We start from the raw sequence: 18,470 nt of genomic DNA on the forward strand, positions 1-18,470 counted from the left end.
CCTCTTTTGTTACCAGATGGCTTTCTCCACAGCAAATGAGTCCAGAAGAACGGATGTCACTTCTCTTTTATAGCTTCTGCACTATAAAGGCAAACAAGTATTAATGCGCTACGAGACTCCCTTAAAAATCCTTTAGTCTATAAATTCCAGTCTTTCTGAAAACCAAAAAACTCAAACACGCATGGTTGTAGTTCCAGTGTGTGGCTGAGGGCCTTTCACTACTTAAGATTGTAAAGCCACAGGGAAAGCTCTAGAGCAGAGAGAAAATCCAGACACTTTGACAAGGAGAAAACTTGCATTTGAAAACAAACTGAGTTTTGGGTGTGGGTTGCACTGAGTGCAGTCATCAGTGCTCCAGTGAAATACAAAACCAGTGCTGAGAAGTGGTTAGAGAGGTATGCCAGTCTATCTGCAGGGCATGCTGGCAGGAGAGTTGGCTATGCGACTAACTAGGAGAACATCTGTGTAACTGTAAGAGCAAATTATGTTCTCATGGGAAAAGAAAGAATAGAGGTTAAGGCTTCGCAAGTAACATCTGATGTCCTCAGTAGAGGAATTGTATCTGTGAGGCTACATAATACAGGGTTTCAGGCATAGATCTTAACACTTTGAGAAATTTCAGTAATAAATAGCTATGCGAAGCAGGAGAGCTTATTGGAGGAAAAAAACAATTTTTATATATTTCCCTCACCCTCAACTTCGGAGGTATCAGAATCAGCTTTTTTATTAGGCTGAATGTTGCAATTTTTTAGGGAAAAACACAGAGGAACTATATCTCCTGTAAGCATAAGTGCAGCTGTAGGGAGTACATTTCTTTATCGGAAAGTAAATTTATTTAGCAGCACTGTTAACTACTTTGTTATTGAATCACTGCTAGGTATGTCTTCCTTTCTGCGTTCTCTGTTGCACTCAGTAGGGCAAAACTTCCTTCCCAGATCTAGTTTCATTGACACTTGTTCAGTTTCGTGAGCTCTGCCCCACTGACTAGCAGCCTCCCTCTTTGCTTTGTTGAGGGGAGAAACAATCCTGCCCCTGTCTACAAAAAAAATCTTTCCAGTCAGTGCACTGGGAAACTTAAGATCCTCTTTTCTCTTTGGCATCTAATCTGCATTCCAGTTCCTGAGATGAGAATTGGGAACTCAGCACTCCTGTGTTGCTGTGCAGTCTGCAGCAAGGTGTATGTTTAAGTCTTCGTTTTTTTTCTTTTCTTTTCTTTCTGAGTAAACCTGTCTTGTGTGGGAGAATACTTAGATTCAGAATGGAGCAGAGTCAGCATACGTATTTACCTCACCACCAGAGTTGTTGGTGGGCAATGTGTCATTCCCAGTTCTTCCAGTGAAGGTCGAGGTCTAAGGACATTTTTAGGATGAAAGCTGGGAGGCCACTGCTGCATTTGTTTCATCAAAATTTGTTTTGCCTATCAGCTTAGGTTGGTCTAGCCTTTTTAGCCACAGGGACTGGACTGAGCTTCTGGGACAGCTCTTGGGGGTTGATACTCCTTTACAGCCCAAGCAAGGAAGGCAAGCAGCCTTCCTCCTCGGCAAGACAAGCCTGGTTGTGTCTGCAAGGGGAGTGGGAACATAAAGAGACCACTCCTGCCTACTGCAGGAGGGTGAGAAAGCTTGAGGAGCGTTGAATGCTGGTGGATGGTGCTGTCTGTCAGATTACAGTGCATAGGAGGAGGTGTTTGGGGAAGGAGTTTCTCCCCAACCAGCTATACTCATGCCTTCTCTGAGAAGGGAAGAAGTGACAGGCTACACGAAGTAGTCTTGTGGACTGGAACTGTCTGGTAGGTTACCTCTCGGATCTTTCTGACTTGACTGATGAAGTAACAAACAGCTGTAAATGCACTTGCTAATGGATTTAGTCTGTGCCTTTGTGGGCTGCTCTAGGAAAGGTTGGTTTGGGCCCCTTAAACTACAACCTGTAATTTACTTACTTTTAAAGAATATGGAGCTCGAAAAGTCAGGATTATCATCATTCTGTACAACTTATCTGCCTGAGCAGGTGGAGATTTGTGAAGGCATCTGAAATTAGGAGGTATACACAAAGCTGAAAGCCTGCTTTAAGATGTTATTGGAAATGTTGGATACAGTGGTCTTCTGAGGTGATGATGTCAATGATGATTTTATTACTGCTATTGCCAGGTTTGTGTTCAGGTTAATTCTGTGACCTTTCCATAGGTGCAGCAAATAGAACAGGAATAGCATAAGCAGTTTCAGACTGCCTGCCTCGGGTTAAACATTTCTTAAAGCATTCCTGAGACTTGGACATTTGTAAAGCTGGTTAAGATACTATTACCTGAGACATGACCTCTTTATATTGGTTCACTTATGATGTATACTTGCCATAGTTTGCCTGCCAGATTTTAAAATTGCATATATATATTCATTTCAGGTGGGTTTAGATAGATGAGAGATATAAAGAAAAGGAAGGAATTTTTTTGTGCCCTTTCAATAGTACGTTCCTATAATCATAATCTGCCAGGATTAGAGGAGCAGAGGGATGAAAATTAATTTAAGAGTCAAGACAGAAGTTGAAAGAGGAAGGAACATGTAATTTTATATTAATGAATATTTAACTTAAATGCCTAATATAACTTTCCTTAAAATTTTCCATTTTAACATGGTCCTAATTCTTAAGGAAGGTGCAAGTGATAATGACAAATATATTCAAACGATCTTCAGCTTTTTTCCTTATACTGGGAGAATTTTACTTTTGTCTACTGATCTGTTATCTATGGTTTTAACAAAAGAAAAGTCTTGTTTTGAGTTCCCAAGTTATAGGTAAACTAAGTTAACAATGAATCGCAATGTAAATAATGTTTTTGTTCTATAAATAGGTACACATCTCTTCGTAGCTATTCATGACGAACACTGCGTTCTAAGTACTGGCAAACAGTGTGAATGCCTGTCTATTTAATTCAGTATTGTGCATATTTTAATTATGAACTTCATTTTTATTTCTGCCATTCAGAAGAACAGCTCTGTAATTCACTGATAAATTTAATTAGTCACATCTTGGTTGACAGTTTCCTTTTATATACATATAAACTTACACATGCTCATGTCAGTGAGGTGGAAATATTCGTCTTATATTTTTACATGTGGGCCTGCTATGAAGCTCCATGAGAACGATCAGAGATCTACAAAATCCTGCTTCACCAGGAAATACTTAAGAGCCCTGTTGTTTAACTCGGACACAGAACGCAAAGGGAGTGACAAATCATAAATACCTATATAGCAGGCAAAATTCTACTGGAGAGGCATCTGTTAAAAAAAGTGCAAGTTGCGCAAAATGAAAAACATCTTTTTTTGGAAGGAGAGGAGACTTCTTTTTTAATGAAAGAGTTATTGGCATATCATACCACTGGCAGCAGTGGAATCTCTTTGTTGGCAGTCACTGAGGGAACATCCCATTTTGATTTAAAGTTTTTTTTTTTTTTTTTTTTTCTGCTTCAAACAAATTCCTGTGGTGGGTTCCCATGGTTAATGCTGCACAGGAGTGTAGCAGACCAAGTGATTTGCAGCCAGCCCTGCTGGTTTATAAACCACAGCCTTTTCTGTGTGGGGTTTTTTTTTTTTCCCTGTTTTTATTTTTCTGTTACATCAAGGTGCTGTGGTTTTCTTTGACTCAGACTTTGTTCAGCATATATTCACTGCCTGTTGAGCTTACCTTTCACTTTTTTGTGTAAAAGTTCAAACAACTAATAAGCAACTTGTCTTTAGATATTTGTTTTTAACCTTCTGAGCGCTTAAGTGCTCAGTTGCTACCTTTAAATGCTTTTAAGTGATTCCACTAACTGTGGTGCTCTTACCTCCTGGTAGCTAGCGTTGTTCTCTCCAAGCTTTGCCTCAGAGCTTTCTCCCTCACTTTATCAGTATAGAGGAAACTGGCAAAAACAACTTAAACGTCTTCAAGTTTTCCAATATTGAAGGACTAATCTGTGCTTTACACGAGCAGTTCTCCACTCTGACTTGTGAGAATCCTTGCAGTCAGCAAGGAGAGATCCTTCAGTCCTCAGGCGCTTCTGCTGTGTCCCAGGGAAACTGTTTCTGGTGCTTGATCCAATTATAAATCCAAAGTACTGTTTCAGCCCCTAAAAATTTCCAGGAAAGTTTTGGGAGCCTGACAAAATTTGAAAAACCTGAGTATCCTAAAAACTGCCCTGGAGACTCCTGGCAACTGCTTGAGTAGTTAGGCTGTATGTGCATGGGCTGCCAGGTGGGCTAAATCCTTCCTAGAAACAGTTCAGCTCCAGTTTGGGGCACTTGACTGCCCTGGCTCTCTTTCGGTGAGAGCAGAGGCAGCTCAAGGAATGAATGGTTCTCCAGCTACCAAGAACATTCCCAAAGTCTTGGGATAAACTCTTCAGGAAATCTCTTTGCTGGGCTGGAGGTGTGGCAGAAGGTGCTGCTTTGTCCTTCCCCCACCCCCCAGCTCAACGCGAGGGTCTCCTGTGTTGTGGTTAGCCCAGTGCTGCTCTACGCTTTTGAAAGACAAAATTGTCAGGTTTCCTTTTTTGTTTTGCTCTCACCGAGGGTGCACTGAAGTGTTTTTGGCAAAATGAGAAATGGATGCAGAAAGAAAAAGTTTGGGCCGTAAGAACAAGTGCTCTGAAGTTAGCAAGTTAGCTGTTGTATGGATGACTGTGAAACATGCAGTTTGGCCCAGACTTGCCACATATTTGGGTTTCCAGTGAGCTACACAGGCTAGCATGCTGCCGTGGCTGCTTAAAAATCTGGGTTGCTCTGGTTACAGTGAATTGGCAGGATGACTCCCACAATAATCCCTGCATAGCTCCAGGGCTGGGTGGGAGCAGACAGTGCTGTTCAGGTTTGTGTAGTGCCAGATCTTTAATACATCCCTCTTGTGTTTTATGATAAGAGCTTTTCAGAAGTGTTCCAGAAGGCTGGTTTAAGCCTGCAGTGTTTTATCTGAAACTTTTCACATTTGAAGGTGGGGGTGGCTTCTGAAGAGAGAAGGAAGCCTCTCGGAGAGAGAGGAGGCTCTAAGGTGGGCTTCCAGGGAGCTCTGCCTGGACTCCTGGCAGCTCAGCCTCAAGGCTGTGGTAAGCAGAGTCCTGGGCACTGCCTTAGGACTGAGACCAAAAGGATCCCACCTGCTCCTCCACACCTCCGACGCTCTTGCCATCTTTTCCATGCTGCTGTTGCGTTCAAGAGATTCCATCCAACCTCTACTGAAATTTCAAACATTTTTAAAAAATTTTAAGTCTTGTTTGCACCAAAACCAAACCCAAGCCTGCTCCATCTCTGGTGAAATTTCATGTGGACTAGAAACTGTGTTTGCTGGCCGGATATAATAAGCTAGCGTTTTCTGTCTTGCAATGGCATATTGTGTCATTTTTGTTGCTCTTCAGTATGGCTATGAGGCCACTTATCATAAAAGCACTGGTGGCTGCTTACCTGGTCAACTAAACCTCTTGTTTCTTAACTTGACACCTCTTGATTTTACAACCTAGGTTAACTTAAGGTTTTCTTCATGTGATTAAATATAAATATTTGGAAATATATTTATTAATGCCTTAATGGCTTTAGCTGTGTGTTAAAAGCTTATTATTTGCCACTCAGTTGTGTGTAGTGTTTCTTGTTGCAGTACTTTTTGTCCCCCCAAATGAAACTCACCTGGCCTGTGTCTCATCCTGGTTTTCAGTCACTGAGACTGTCAGCCTGACCTGCAAGACTGGCACAAGTAAACCAATTGCAGTTTGGCTGCAGCTTGTAAATTTCTGAAATTTCTGCATTTGTTTTAAATTTATTTTTCCTGACTGAAATAAGGGACAGAAATTTTGAAAGCTTGAGTGAAGAGATGTGATGTTTTTGAGTTAGGACTTAAGACTCCTAACTTGCATGCTTCTCCTTTATTTTATCCCCGAACTTGCTTGCTTTTTTCTTTTTATTGCTGATGCTGAAGTGACTTGTTAGTCTGGCTACAGAACCCTAACCCATGCTTTTTTTTTTTTTTTCCTTTAGGCACTCAGTGTTACTGAAACGCTGATCAAACCTTTGGAAAGATTTAGAAAAGAGCAGCTAGGAGCTGTAAAGGTTTGTCCCTCATTGCCTTTATGATCTTTGTCTAATTTCTCTACTTGGATTGCATTGCAGTAATGATATGTATTTGGCAGAGAGACACTGTTGTCTATATTTCATGTATTCCCACTTTTTTTTTTCCCCCTACTTTGAGAACTTGCTTCAGAAACAAATGGAAAATGTTTCAAGAAGAGAAGAATGTGTCTCTTCCCTTCTTTCTCTCCTCCCTCTCCCTTATCTCTTGTGTCTGGAATAGGACCAATCCTGCTAACAGCCTGCCCCCCTTCCTAATGGGTAACCCTGTTCTGCTTTGTATTTGCTTGCAGTTGCACAATCAAAGGCTGAAAAATATTAACTATCCAAAGGAGGTCATCCATATGCTTTTAACTATATTTTTACAACATGCAAAGTGAAAATTGCATTTGTTTTGCATTTTGTTTTAATTAAATAACTCATTGCCTCTGTATGAGTGGAAGAAAATGGATATGGAGAGGCTGAAGACAGAATCTTACTCAAAGTTAGGTGTTAGTTGGTTTGTTTTTGTTTTTGTTTTTTTTTTCCTTAGTGAAAACGTTTCAGTAATTTTTTTTTAAGATTGTCACTATATTGTGTATATTTAAAAAAAAAAAAGCAATGTAAACTTCATATATTAAACACAGGCTAGCTTTGGATAAAAGTAACAAGGGCAAGTTTTACCTCTTATACATGTCTGTCTTCCTTCTACCAGCAAGAAATTTAAATGCTTATTCAAAGGAAAAAAACCCCAAACAGCTATTTAACACAGTTTTCTGTTGCAAAACTCAATTCATATATTTTTAAACTACCATTCTGCAGATGTTTTATGTTATAACTTCATTACTTCATCAGCAGTAATATTTAATAGCTAAGGTAATATTTCAATTATGCGAGCACTATACATTTTGACTTAATCAGGAATGATTAACGTGTTTTGAATATGATTTCAGTGTTCATGAATGGAAGATGCTGTGTTGATCATAAATCATTACAGTTCAATAGTACAATGAGCTTTGTGTAATTTTATGGACTTCTGAGAAGTACATCAGACATCTCAACCAACATACAATAAAACCTTGGTCTGTAATATAGGGAGTCTTCTAAGGAAAAAGATAATTTGTTCTAAATGTAGCCTGTCGTCATAGAAGCAGCTGTAATGAATGGATTATTTCAACAGTAATTTTGGTGTTAAAGAAAGTCCACATTTTGGGGTGAGAACTCCTAATGCTTTAAATTATCTTATGATCTTCACTCGTTTACCAGTCAGAATTCTGTCTCCAATATTTGGAACATGACAAGTCACATTCACACAGTCTGCATCGTGCATTTTGTTTGTATGGATGTTTCTTGTGTCTCCCTGTACACTGTTTCTGTGACGCTGAAGCTCTTATTTGTGATTTAGCCTTTTTTTTTTTTTGACAGAATTCTCAGTGACCTAAAATAGAACAGTCATGTAAAATTTAAATGAAAGTCCTCTAAAAATATTTAACTCTCTGAATATTCTTCATTGAATGTTTATTCAATGCAGTCAAAATACTGACACTGGAAATAAAATACTGCTTAGCTCTGAAAACCAAGTTATGGCATCTAGTAGTGAAATATGTCTGGAACATTGTGCAGTGTTTGCTTTAGGAAAAATTTATGCTCTACCATTACGAAATAAAAGTTGAATCTGCTGCCTGAGATTTTCCTGCATCTTACATCCCCTGCTGATGAAATGGTCTGAGTTAAGCTTAAGAAGAAAAAGAAAAGGAAAAAAAATTAGCTCCGTAGTGCTGGAAGCTGAGACCTTTATTGAATTACCCCTTAGTAATCCCAAACTAAACGTGTAAAGTTTCTGGCTTTGCCTGTTTAGAAGTCAGTACCTCTTTCTGTTTCTGGCAGCTCTCAAATATTGACCACATCAATGGAAATTTTGCTAATATAAATGCAAAGATTTGCTGCTCCCCCCCCCCCCCCCCATTTCCCATATACTGATATGTTATCTCTAATCAAACTAATACTATATTGGGGCTTGGACTAGATAACCTTTAAAGGTTCCTTCCAACCTAAACTATTCTATGATTCTATATGCATATCTTAATGTTTCTCCGTTGGTAAGGAGTATTGTGGCGGCTTTTCTAAAGGAAGTTCTTAGACTCATAATGGAGAGAAAAGTAGCATTTTTGGTAAAATTCCTTGCTGAGAAGCAATCCTAAACAGCTTAAATCCCTCTTCAATAGAATGCCATCTTCAGAATCCAATTGTTCAGAGAACAAAGACGTGTATCACTTATATATAGTATTACTTATTAAAAATGAAAGGTTAAGAGAAAAAAAAAATTAGCAAGTATGTCTCTAGAGTCTAACCAGCATGTTGGGTAGAATACATTTAAATAAAATTCCAAATTGACAGATGATGCAATAATATTTTAACTGTTTTCTTTCTGATGAGTAAATCTATCTGTTCTTGAATATGTAATTTAATATTTAATTTTACTTATTTTAGATTATTTTCAACTGCAATTGGTTATACTAAAAATAACTTCAAAACTGGTTGAAAGATTTTATGATTACTGATTTCTGTTGTAACACACAGAGCTAAGAAACTAGAACTGAGGAAATGAAAGGGTGTTTTACAATGTGTTCTACTAAATTAGATCTAAAAACTCAGATTTCCTAGAAACATTTAATGACTGTCACTTTTCCAATACATTGGTTTTCGTAAAGAAATGGATATGCACGTGGAGATGATATTCATATGTGTCTGTGAGAGATTCTCTTTTGCTGGCAGGATTTTATGTTGTATGGAGATTATTTTTAATTTTAAAAAGTCCTTTTTTTTTTTTTTTTCCACACGAATGCAACAAGAGTCTGGTGGAAGCAGGTATTCAGCACAGAGGTCTTCATGTGGCTTTGAAATCGAGAAATCCTAAGGAATATGGAGCTGTATTTGCTTTGGGTTTTGAACAGTGAAACTGTTGGAACTTAATCAAATGATTTTTAACACTTTTCCCCTGCCGGTTGTTGAAAAAAAGAACTTTCTGTGATATTGCCCTTGAAGTCCTCTCTTAAAAACCAAGATGATGTGGGTGATCCCTGAAAATAATGAAAAATGCAATAAATCAAGCAGAGGTGTTTTTTTTTCCTTTTTAAATTAGAAGATGTAAGCATTCCTGTCATAAACTTCACCATAATGATGCAATGGGATTTCTTTTCAATTTAGCCTTTAAATTAATTTAAAAAATGAGTTGGAAAAATACTTTTCCTTAGTTGTTGGAGCTATGATAGTTTGTTTCTCTTTGTTTCTGATTCAAAATTTTAAAAGAAGGAAGAAGGAGGCTTTTCTTACGTTTTTATATATAAACGAATGCTACTTTGTTTCTGTGTCTAGGAGGAAAAGAAGAAGTTTGATAAAGAGACAGAGAAGAACTACAGTTTGTTAGAAAAGCATTTGAATTTGTCAGCTAAGAAGAAAGAGCTACAATTACAAGAGGTATTGTTGCCTCTTTTTTTTAATGCAAGCTATAGGCTTTTTAATAGGCAAATATATATTATGCAAATACAAAACCAGCATTCATAGTGGTAAAAGGAAAATTTCTGTCAACTGAAACGGTTTGTGAGAAAATCAGTGTTTGACCTTAGTGGTGTACCCCTACTGTTTTCTGAATAGAGGGTTTTACTTGACATGTATGAGGTACTGAATATCATGTTAAATTTTTGTATAGCTAAGGGAGTAGGAAAATGCAAGTACATTGTGAAAAACTCTGCATTTCTTATGAGACTTTACCATACCTATAATTTGCATTGTATATATTAACTCAATGTCCTGTGTTAATGCTTGATGAGTCTTATACAAGTCTTGCTTATGCAGCAAGACTTACATATTTGAGAAGTGGTTTTGTGCTTCTTTTTTTCCTTCTTTTTTTTCTATTTTGAAGATCTGTTTTTTCTTTTTTCCAAGTAATGCTACAAAAAAGTTTGTTGACAATTTATAACTTAAAAACAGATCTGTTTTGCCTGGCATTCCTTCTGTCCCTGTGGGTTTATTATCATCATACTTACTTGTAATAGCTTTTATTTCTGGAGCAGCAGCAAATAGTACATGAGAAGATAGCAGAGAATTCTTGCGGAGGCTTGCTGTAGGCAGAAGGATTTTTTTTGTCCCAGAGAAATGTAATTATGTCAGAATTATTAATGCTTGGTCTATGAATGCCTTGTATCATTAAACACTTAATGTTTTCCTGAGAGATAACTCTTCTCCCTGCTCTTTACCCCACCCCAAGTAGTCTATGCCATCTTTCATAAAAAATGGTTAATGTAACTGGCAAGTTAGCTAGGAACTTGAGAACTTGGATTGTTCTCGAGTTTCACTAGGATGTTACTTCTCCATACTGTATTTATAACATAGGCCCTTGTATGCATAAACAAGTGTCTTTTGGGGAGTTGAGTTACCCCAGTGAAGTTAATGGGCACTGCTCATGTCAGGACCTGTATTTCTATCAAATTGATCAGCTGCTGAAGGTCTTCATCCAGAAAAAATGAGAAAGTATAAATTATGATCTCTTACTTGATGATATCGAGAACAATATTTCAAAGTCTGAAATGAGACCTGACCTCAATGGAAAAATACAAAATGCCTGCAAGAGGCATTTTGAAGCTGCATCAAATATAGTCTGAAGTTTTAAAGCATGTGTGAAGACTAGAATGAACAAATAGATTTGTTTTAAATGTCCTTCAAAGTTTCATGAGCAAACATTCTCAAACTCTTCAGTCAAGCTCTTTCATTTGTGCATTTAATTTTGGAGTATAAATGTATAAGCAATTAAAAAAAAAAAAAGACTTGCAGCATGTTGTCAGAGTGCTAAATAGGAAAAACTTTCTTGCACAAGCTTAGAAAATAGATGTATATAATTTCACGGGAGCTTCCTAATTTAGTATTATACATGGCTAGTTGTGTCAGCTCCTGACTGGAGTAAATAAAGGATGCAGGTATAAATTTGACAAAAATTTGATGGAAAACTTGCCACATTGTGGAGCATGTCGTACCTTAATACAGCCTTTGACTCTCTCAGTGGAGGGATATTCTTGAAATTTCCCTGAGCCATGGTGTGTGTCTTATTTCTATATTTCTTCAGCAATACACAAAGTACAATGCAACAGTGAGCAAACTTGCTGGATGCGGAGGGAGACTCATGCCTCAGAAAACTGATGAGAGATGTGATAATTTATTTACAGGGGGATTGAGAAGAATTAATAAAATGGCTGTGTAGGGTATTGTTTTTTGGGGGGGGAGGCAACCAAAACAATAAACAACTGAAAAACAAAGGAGAGAGAGAGAAACAGGCTTATGTGGGGCTTTGGTGCATATAGGGCAAGTCTTACTATTGATTAGCCACCTGTCCTAGGAGACCCACCTCACAGTCTTTTTCTATAGCTACCCTTCAGTACATGTATATATCATTAGAAGCTTTGTGCTGACAACTCATCAACAGTACCATCAATGTGGTTTTCAACAATAACATTTTCTTTCTTTCTTTGACTGGAGAGATGACTTCCCCTTTTTCTCATGGAAGACACTGCTGCCCCTTCTCTCTGTTTGGGCAGGCACCTTTTCAATGCTATAAAGCAGTGCACATAAATACCTGCTCTGATGTATTTGGCTTGGATTCCATAGAAAAGCAGCTTGAAGAGGTCTTACGGGAAAGTTTCTTAACAATTTAGCCTCATGAGGGGTGGACTATTTGGTGGATGAAGAATTGATTGGATGGTCATATCCATAGGGTAGTGGTCAATGGTTCAATGTCCAGATGGAGATCGGTGACAAGTGGTATCCCTCAGGGGTCTGTACTGGGACCAGTGCTCTTTAGTATCTTCATCAATGACATAGACAGAGGGATCGACTGCACCCTCAGCAAGTTTGCAGATGACACCAAGCTGAGTGGTGCGGTTGACATGCCTGAGGGCCAGGATGCCATCCAGAGGGACCTGGGGAAGCTCAAGGAATGGGCCCTTGTGAACCTCATGAGGTTCAACAAGGCCAAGTGCAGAGTCCTATACCTGGGTCAGGGCAATCCCCAGTATCAGTACAGGCTGGGGGATGAAGGGATTGAGAGCAGCCCTGCCGAGAAGGACTTGGGGGTCCTGGTGGATGAAAAGCTGGACATGAGCCGGCAGTGTGCGCTTGCAGCCCAGAAGGCCAACTGTATCCTGGGCTGCATCGAAAGCAGTGTGGCCAGCAGGTCAGGGAGGTGATTCTGCCCCTCTGCTCTGCTCTGGTGAGACCCCACCTGGAGTATTGGGGTCCAGCTCTGGAGCCCTCAGCACAGGGAAGACATGGACCTGTCAGAGAGGGCTGCAAAAATGATCAGAGAGATGGAACACCTTTCCTATGAGGACAGGCTGAGAGAGTAGGGGTTGTTCAGCCTCGAGAAGAGAAGGCTCCAGGGAGACCTTACTGCAGCCTTCCAGTCCTTAAAGGGGCCTTATGAGAAAGATGGGGACAGATTTTTTAGCAAGGCATGTTGCAATAGGACAAGGTGTTATGGTTTTAAACTAAGAGAGGGTGACTGTAGACTAGATAATAAGGAAGAAATTTTTCACACTGAGGGTGATGAAACTCTGGCACAGGTTTCCCAGAGGGGTGGTAGATGCTCCATCCCTGGAAACATTCAAGGTCAGGCTGGCCAGGGCTCTGAGCAACCTGATCTAGTTGAAGATGTCCCTGCTCATTGCAGGGGGGGTGGACTAGATGACCTTGAAAGGTCCCTTCCAACCCAAACTATTCTGTGATTCTATGATTCAAAACAACATATGTTATCTTGTAAAAGGGAACTGCTGCTGTCATTTAAAAGTAAATGAATGAACTATATTGTAAAGAAACAAATCCCAGTCTGAGAAAATTATCTTATCGCTTGCCACTTGTATGCTATACATGTGTCATTTTGAAGCTGTCTGTTAGCTGTATTCTGTGTGCAGGCAGATAACCAAGTGGAGCAGAACAGAAAACACTTCTATGAGCTGTCCCTCGAGTATGTATGCAAGTTGCAAGAGATACAGGAGCGGAAGAAATTTGAGTGTGTGGAACCTGTAAGTACCAGTGAATTCAGCCTACCCTGTCATTCATAAGGGATGGAGAAGGAATGCAGCTGGACAAAAGCCAAGGAGCTCTGTTTTCTGGGAAAATGTATGCAATTGTGTGACTTAACAGAAGTTAAAGCACTTCTGTTACATCTGTGCAAATTCCTACTACAGATACAGTTAACCAGGCATCTCAAAGCTTAGCTCAGTAATTACAGTTGATTTGGATCCCCTGGTGTTGATTTTCAGAAAATGTGTGAAATCTTGTGCTGTATTGCCAAAACTTCGATTTATGGTGTGAGTTAGAGTAGAGGATTCAAGAAGATGATGTTGGGGTCAGACTTTCTTTTTAACCACTAAAATGTTATTCCTGACTAAGGAATTTTGTTTTCAATACAAAGGTTGCACTTAGAGGCCCAATAGTGAAGAAGTGCAGGTATAAACTAATTAAGAGGGTGCTGCTGTCCAAAAAGCTCATTATCAGGTAGTCTGGTATTTTTGATTTCAATTGCAATTGAATCTGTGCAGAAATCAAGGGGCTCCACTGAATTTCAGTGAAAATCATACATGTACTGACCAGACTTACTTAAATCTCTGAGAAGAGCTTATTCTAAAATTTTGTGAAATGTCCATTAGCTTCATAGCATAAATGCAACTTTATGAAACAACAAGAGAACAGTAAGTGTGATACTGAGGTAAAGGGAGGATGGATTGTAGAAGTGACTTCCATTCACTCATGCTCTGAAGTCTGTGTTTTTGGGCCGAGTCTGTCCTTTTATTCTGATAAATTATTTTAATGTAATAATGAAAAAAAGTCTAAAATAACCCTAATCAAAGTAGTTGGTCGTTAGGGGCTTAATGAGAGCTGTATATTTTAATATAGCTTGTCCCTGCATGAAAAAATTGCTAAAATCCTTAAGTGGGAATAAATTGCTTTAAACATATTAGCATTGCTCAAGGAATGGGAAAATGTGAAAAATGGTTGTATGGGATTTTTTTGTGGCTGATGTGTTGGTGGTTTTTTTTTTTTTAAATTTTATTTTCTTTTGCTAGTTTTTAATGTTTGAGTGTTTGTTTTTTTTTTTTTAATCCTAAATAGTTTTGGATTAGGTTCTTGTGTTTCAAACCATTTGAAGTTTCCTCAGAGCCAGACAAGACTAATGAATCTTCAAATGATGTTTTTGAAACATGTCCCTTTCTCTTTTCTGACAGCACCCTCTGGATGGGGCTGAACTTTATGTTGCTCAGTTTGTATTTGAAGTTTTCACTAGGGTAGTAAACTGAAATTATTTAGTACCAAATTCTTATCCCCTTTAAGCTTTGCAATACTTCAAATTTATGTATTGTTTTGCATTTTTGAAAATGGTTTATTTGCATATGACTTCAGACTTCTATTCAAGACAACAAACCGAAGAACATATTTAATAGACTTGTTCTCTCCTGTGTCACTTGTTTCTTTCCAACAACCTGAACAAACAGGAGATTTAGGCAGCGCTGCACCGTGCCCTGTTTCCAATATAGTATAACTCATGCATTCTTCTGTTCTGAATTGAAACACTGAAGCCAGAAACTGCAACATGGACCATTTGCTGGTTCTGATGGGGGATCTAATCTGCATACAAAAAGCAGTGATGGGTAAAGCTACTGAAGGGAGACCTTCCTTCTTCCTTCTTCGAACTAGCCAGTTGACTGTTAGGAAAGTCATCTCGGTGTGGTCATTGGCAGGGAGGGGGATGACCAGGGAAATGGTGACTAAAAGACAAATGATCATTACCTCCTTGTGCACAAATACTTATTCCAGACATCATTGGTAACAGAGCAGCTGTAGGAAAACATTACATAGGAAAGTTTGGGCGGTAGGCAATATATATTGCCTATGGCCAAATATAAAGTAGAAATCAGTTGTGAAATTCCAGAGGCAGGACCATCCAAAAATGCCTATATACATAGCTGATCATTTGGACCCAAATAGTTATTCATAAATTGTAGGCATTAGTGGAAATGAGTTTCAAAACAACAATTTTGTCATCTCTGATCTTTCTAAAAAAGGCTATGTGCAGCAGTCATATTCTGGTAAATGGGGTTTTCCATCTAACAAGTCTTTTGTTTGTGTTGCAGGTGCTATCATTTTTTCAGGGTTTGTTCACTTTCTATCATCAGGGATATGAACTTGCTAAAGACTTCAATCATTACAAAATGGCCTTGCAGATAAATATACAAAATGTAAGTTGAGATTGATGTCTATGCCTTTTCTAATTTTTGAGATAAACTCGTGCACTTAAGTTACTGCCTATACAGCATCCATGGTTTCGGGGACACGGTGGCGCTGGATTAATGGTTGGACTTGATGATCTTGAAGTCCCTTTCCAACCTTAGTGATTGTGTGATTCTGTATTGCCCATACTGTCCTCCGTGTTAGTGCCTGTGAACTTTGGGGATATAGTGCCATCTCCTGGCTAACCAGCAGCATCGCTGAACAAGTCCTCGCTAATTCCAGTGAGTTCTTATTTCGTCATTTCTACTACTCTTCTAAAAAACAAACACCAAGTAATTGGCCCCCACTCCTTTTTTCCAGTTTTTTTTAATAGAGACATAACATAAGGATTATCATGAAAGCGTTTAAAACCGAATGAAGTCTGTTAAAATGCGTACAACACTGGAGAATCCAGAGGAGGGGTAATGAAATGCCAAGCTTCTCAGTGTTTTACGTGTGTTTGAAATCAAGTATGTGGTGGTCATGCCTGAGAGTCATTGCTTGATAGGGCTGTATTATCCATAACTAAGAAAAGGAAAGAAAAAGAACTAGGCTTATCAGCATTGCTTTTGATGTCTCTGCCAGCAGTGTGACTTGGAGTTTCTGTTTGTCTCGAAGCAGCCCTTTCAGGCAAGAACATCCCTCTTGGTCTGGGGTGCAGAACTCTATATGGAGACTTGATGTTAGCACTCATGGCATATTTGACAAAATGTTGTGTTCCTGCAGGGGTGGGCTAACTGGGGCCCACCACTACTAAGCATACCTTCACAACAAATTGCCCAGTGTGATCTGCTCAGGACTGGGAGAGCATTGGGCAAGGTGACAGGCTGAAGTGATGGGACTGATGGAGTCACTAGTCAGATAGTCTGTTTGCTTTCTTGAGATTTGTTGAAGAATAAAACTCACTCAGAGGGACTTGGATGTGCCAGAGGCCTGTTGGTAGGGAACAAGCTGTGTACCTTACTGCAAACAAGCGTTTCATGATGAGGTGTGTCTGTTTTATTGACCTCTAAGGGCACCTGGAATTAAGACACAGAAACTACTTCTCAGAGGTTGTAATCTGTTTTTAGAAATGGCTTAACGAGCAGGTGGTAGCAAGGAGATGGAAAGGCGGAAGAGAGGATTACAGTTGCTGTAATACATAGTGACATAATTCATGTGTCATGATACCATTCATTTAATTTTCTTCCCGTATGTTTAAGTCTCAAGTTTCCTCTTGAGCTGATGTTTGGTTTGGATAGGGGAACTGAGTAGTGGTAACTTCATAAGCAGACTTTTGTGGCAGAAGTCAGTGCTTCTGGAAGAAATTAGAAATGAATAGATAGAAAGAATGACCTGGATTTCAAAAAGCTGTAGAGAGAAAGGAGGCAAGGCCTAACAACTGTCTGAGGTAAGAGGAGAATAGAAGAAAGTGTCTGAAAAGATCATGAGAGAACATGACACATTCTCCACTGTGTTGAAGATGAGCAAAACATCCCAAAGGAAAAATGAACTAGGACTTGGCTGTGGTACAGCTGAGCTGCTGGCAGAACACTGAATTGACATGTTAGAAACTGAAGGGTACAAGATTCAGTATGGAGAGCCTAACTGGATATGAAGAGTGATTTGAGAGTTGCCAGCACAGCTGTAGTAATTGCCTTTTCATTCAGGTCATCTCTACTTTGAGAATTATGCTGTGGATTTCCTCTCAATACCCTGCCCCAGACCCTATCTTCCCATCACTCCTCCAAAATGAAAGAAAGGAAAAAAAAACCAACCCAAAACCCTAACCTTGTAGCCCAAGCTCCAGCAAGCTGATTCTTTCAACAGTCTTATTCTCTTGTAAAAATCCTGCGTCTCCCACTAGATTCCCCCGCATCTATGGGGACTTTTCTCATGTTATCTCAGTTCTGTGCCCAACTGCATACAAGGATCTTTGCAGCCTCGACCATGCTCTTCTGCCCTGCAAACAAACTTGGCCTTCTGTGGGAAAAAGCGGCAGAGCCACACTGGTGCAGCAGCTGTGGTCGAACCCTGGTTAAGCTCTGCTTTTTCACAACACAGAGAGAGAAATTTTCTTGAGGTTTCTGGAGCCTGTGGTGCTCCATCCCACCATTCCCAGGGTGCATTTCACGTACTCGGATTTGTGATCACTGCACAGCTAGGGCAAAGATCCTGGCAGAATCCTTTAAAGCATCTAACCTCAGAGTGATCAGGAAGGTTTAAGAATGAGTAGTCTGTCACTACCAATTTTTTTGCCTTTGTCCTGAGTACAGAGTACATTTTTTAATGCAGCTCTTCTAGGACATTATGAAAAGGAGCTTACAAAATTGTTTGGAGCCTTGGAAACGAGTTTATGTGCAGGGTCTAACTCCAAAATTTGTAAGCAGATGTGACCTGAAATTGAGATGATGGATATGGGGAGGGTTCAGAGCAGTTGTTTTGCCTGGAGGTAAGGAGGCAGTTGTTTTTAGTCATTACCTGAAAAGTATCTTCAGCTTTGCTCTATTTATAGAGCATGTGGGTATGGGTGTCTCATCTGACCAGTGTGCATGGACTGTGTTTGTGCCCATGAATAAACTCCCTCCAAGCATAAATCTGGAATTTGCATGTACAGATGGCCAGCCAGGAGCACAGTGTTAGCTGTCTGTGTGCAAGAATGGATACTTGTTTACATTCATGCTATATTTGTCAGTGTATGCAACTGTATGCTTGTCCTGGGGAAAAAAGTAAAACTGGTGAGGCAGGATTTTCAGAAGCTCATCCGTTTCCAGAACAATAAAGGTGCTTTCAAAAAAACAACAAGATACACAAGCATGCATCTGGAAGGATGTGCTTTCCTCAAAACACATGTACCAATTGGGGAAAATGCCAGCTTGGAATTTAAATGTGTGTTTTTGGTTTGTGCAATTTGGGCAAGTGGGTATGTGGAGAAAACTAGGTATTAACCATGATTGGTTTAGTTTTCTTATTTGCTCATTGGCCAATTGCCAGTGTTTTTCAAACAAAACAGAAGTGTTTCTTGTATTGGGTGTGAGCTGCTCTGTTATTTTGTGTAGTCCTATTGCATAATTTGTGGATGGTGCGGTTACTTTCTGATTGTTTTTACTAATA

The 18,470-nt window shown here is 39.3% G+C and overlaps 1 protein-coding gene across 1 annotated transcript in view; it reads left to right on the forward strand.

Moving 5' to 3' along the window:
• The window catches only part of ARHGAP10 (Rho GTPase activating protein 10), a gene marked incomplete at both ends in the record, with an annotated part of 154,493 nt that overhangs the window by 51,800 nt on the left and 84,223 nt on the right, over nucleotides 1-18,470 (forward strand). Inside the window, 4 exons of the mRNA XM_081999649.1 lie at nucleotides 5,994-6,065; nucleotides 9,438-9,539; nucleotides 13,022-13,132; nucleotides 15,242-15,346. Coding sequence (XP_081855775.1) covers nucleotides 5,994-6,065; nucleotides 9,438-9,539; nucleotides 13,022-13,132; nucleotides 15,242-15,346 — 390 coding nt within the window. The remainder of the gene's footprint in view (nucleotides 1-5,993; nucleotides 6,066-9,437; nucleotides 9,540-13,021; nucleotides 13,133-15,241; nucleotides 15,347-18,470) is intronic.

This window comes from Phaethon aethereus (genome assembly GCF_964289735.1).
Source record: "Phaethon aethereus genome assembly, chromosome: 4".
In the NCBI taxonomy this organism is placed as follows: domain Eukaryota; kingdom Metazoa; phylum Chordata; class Aves; order Phaethontiformes; family Phaethontidae; genus Phaethon; species Phaethon aethereus.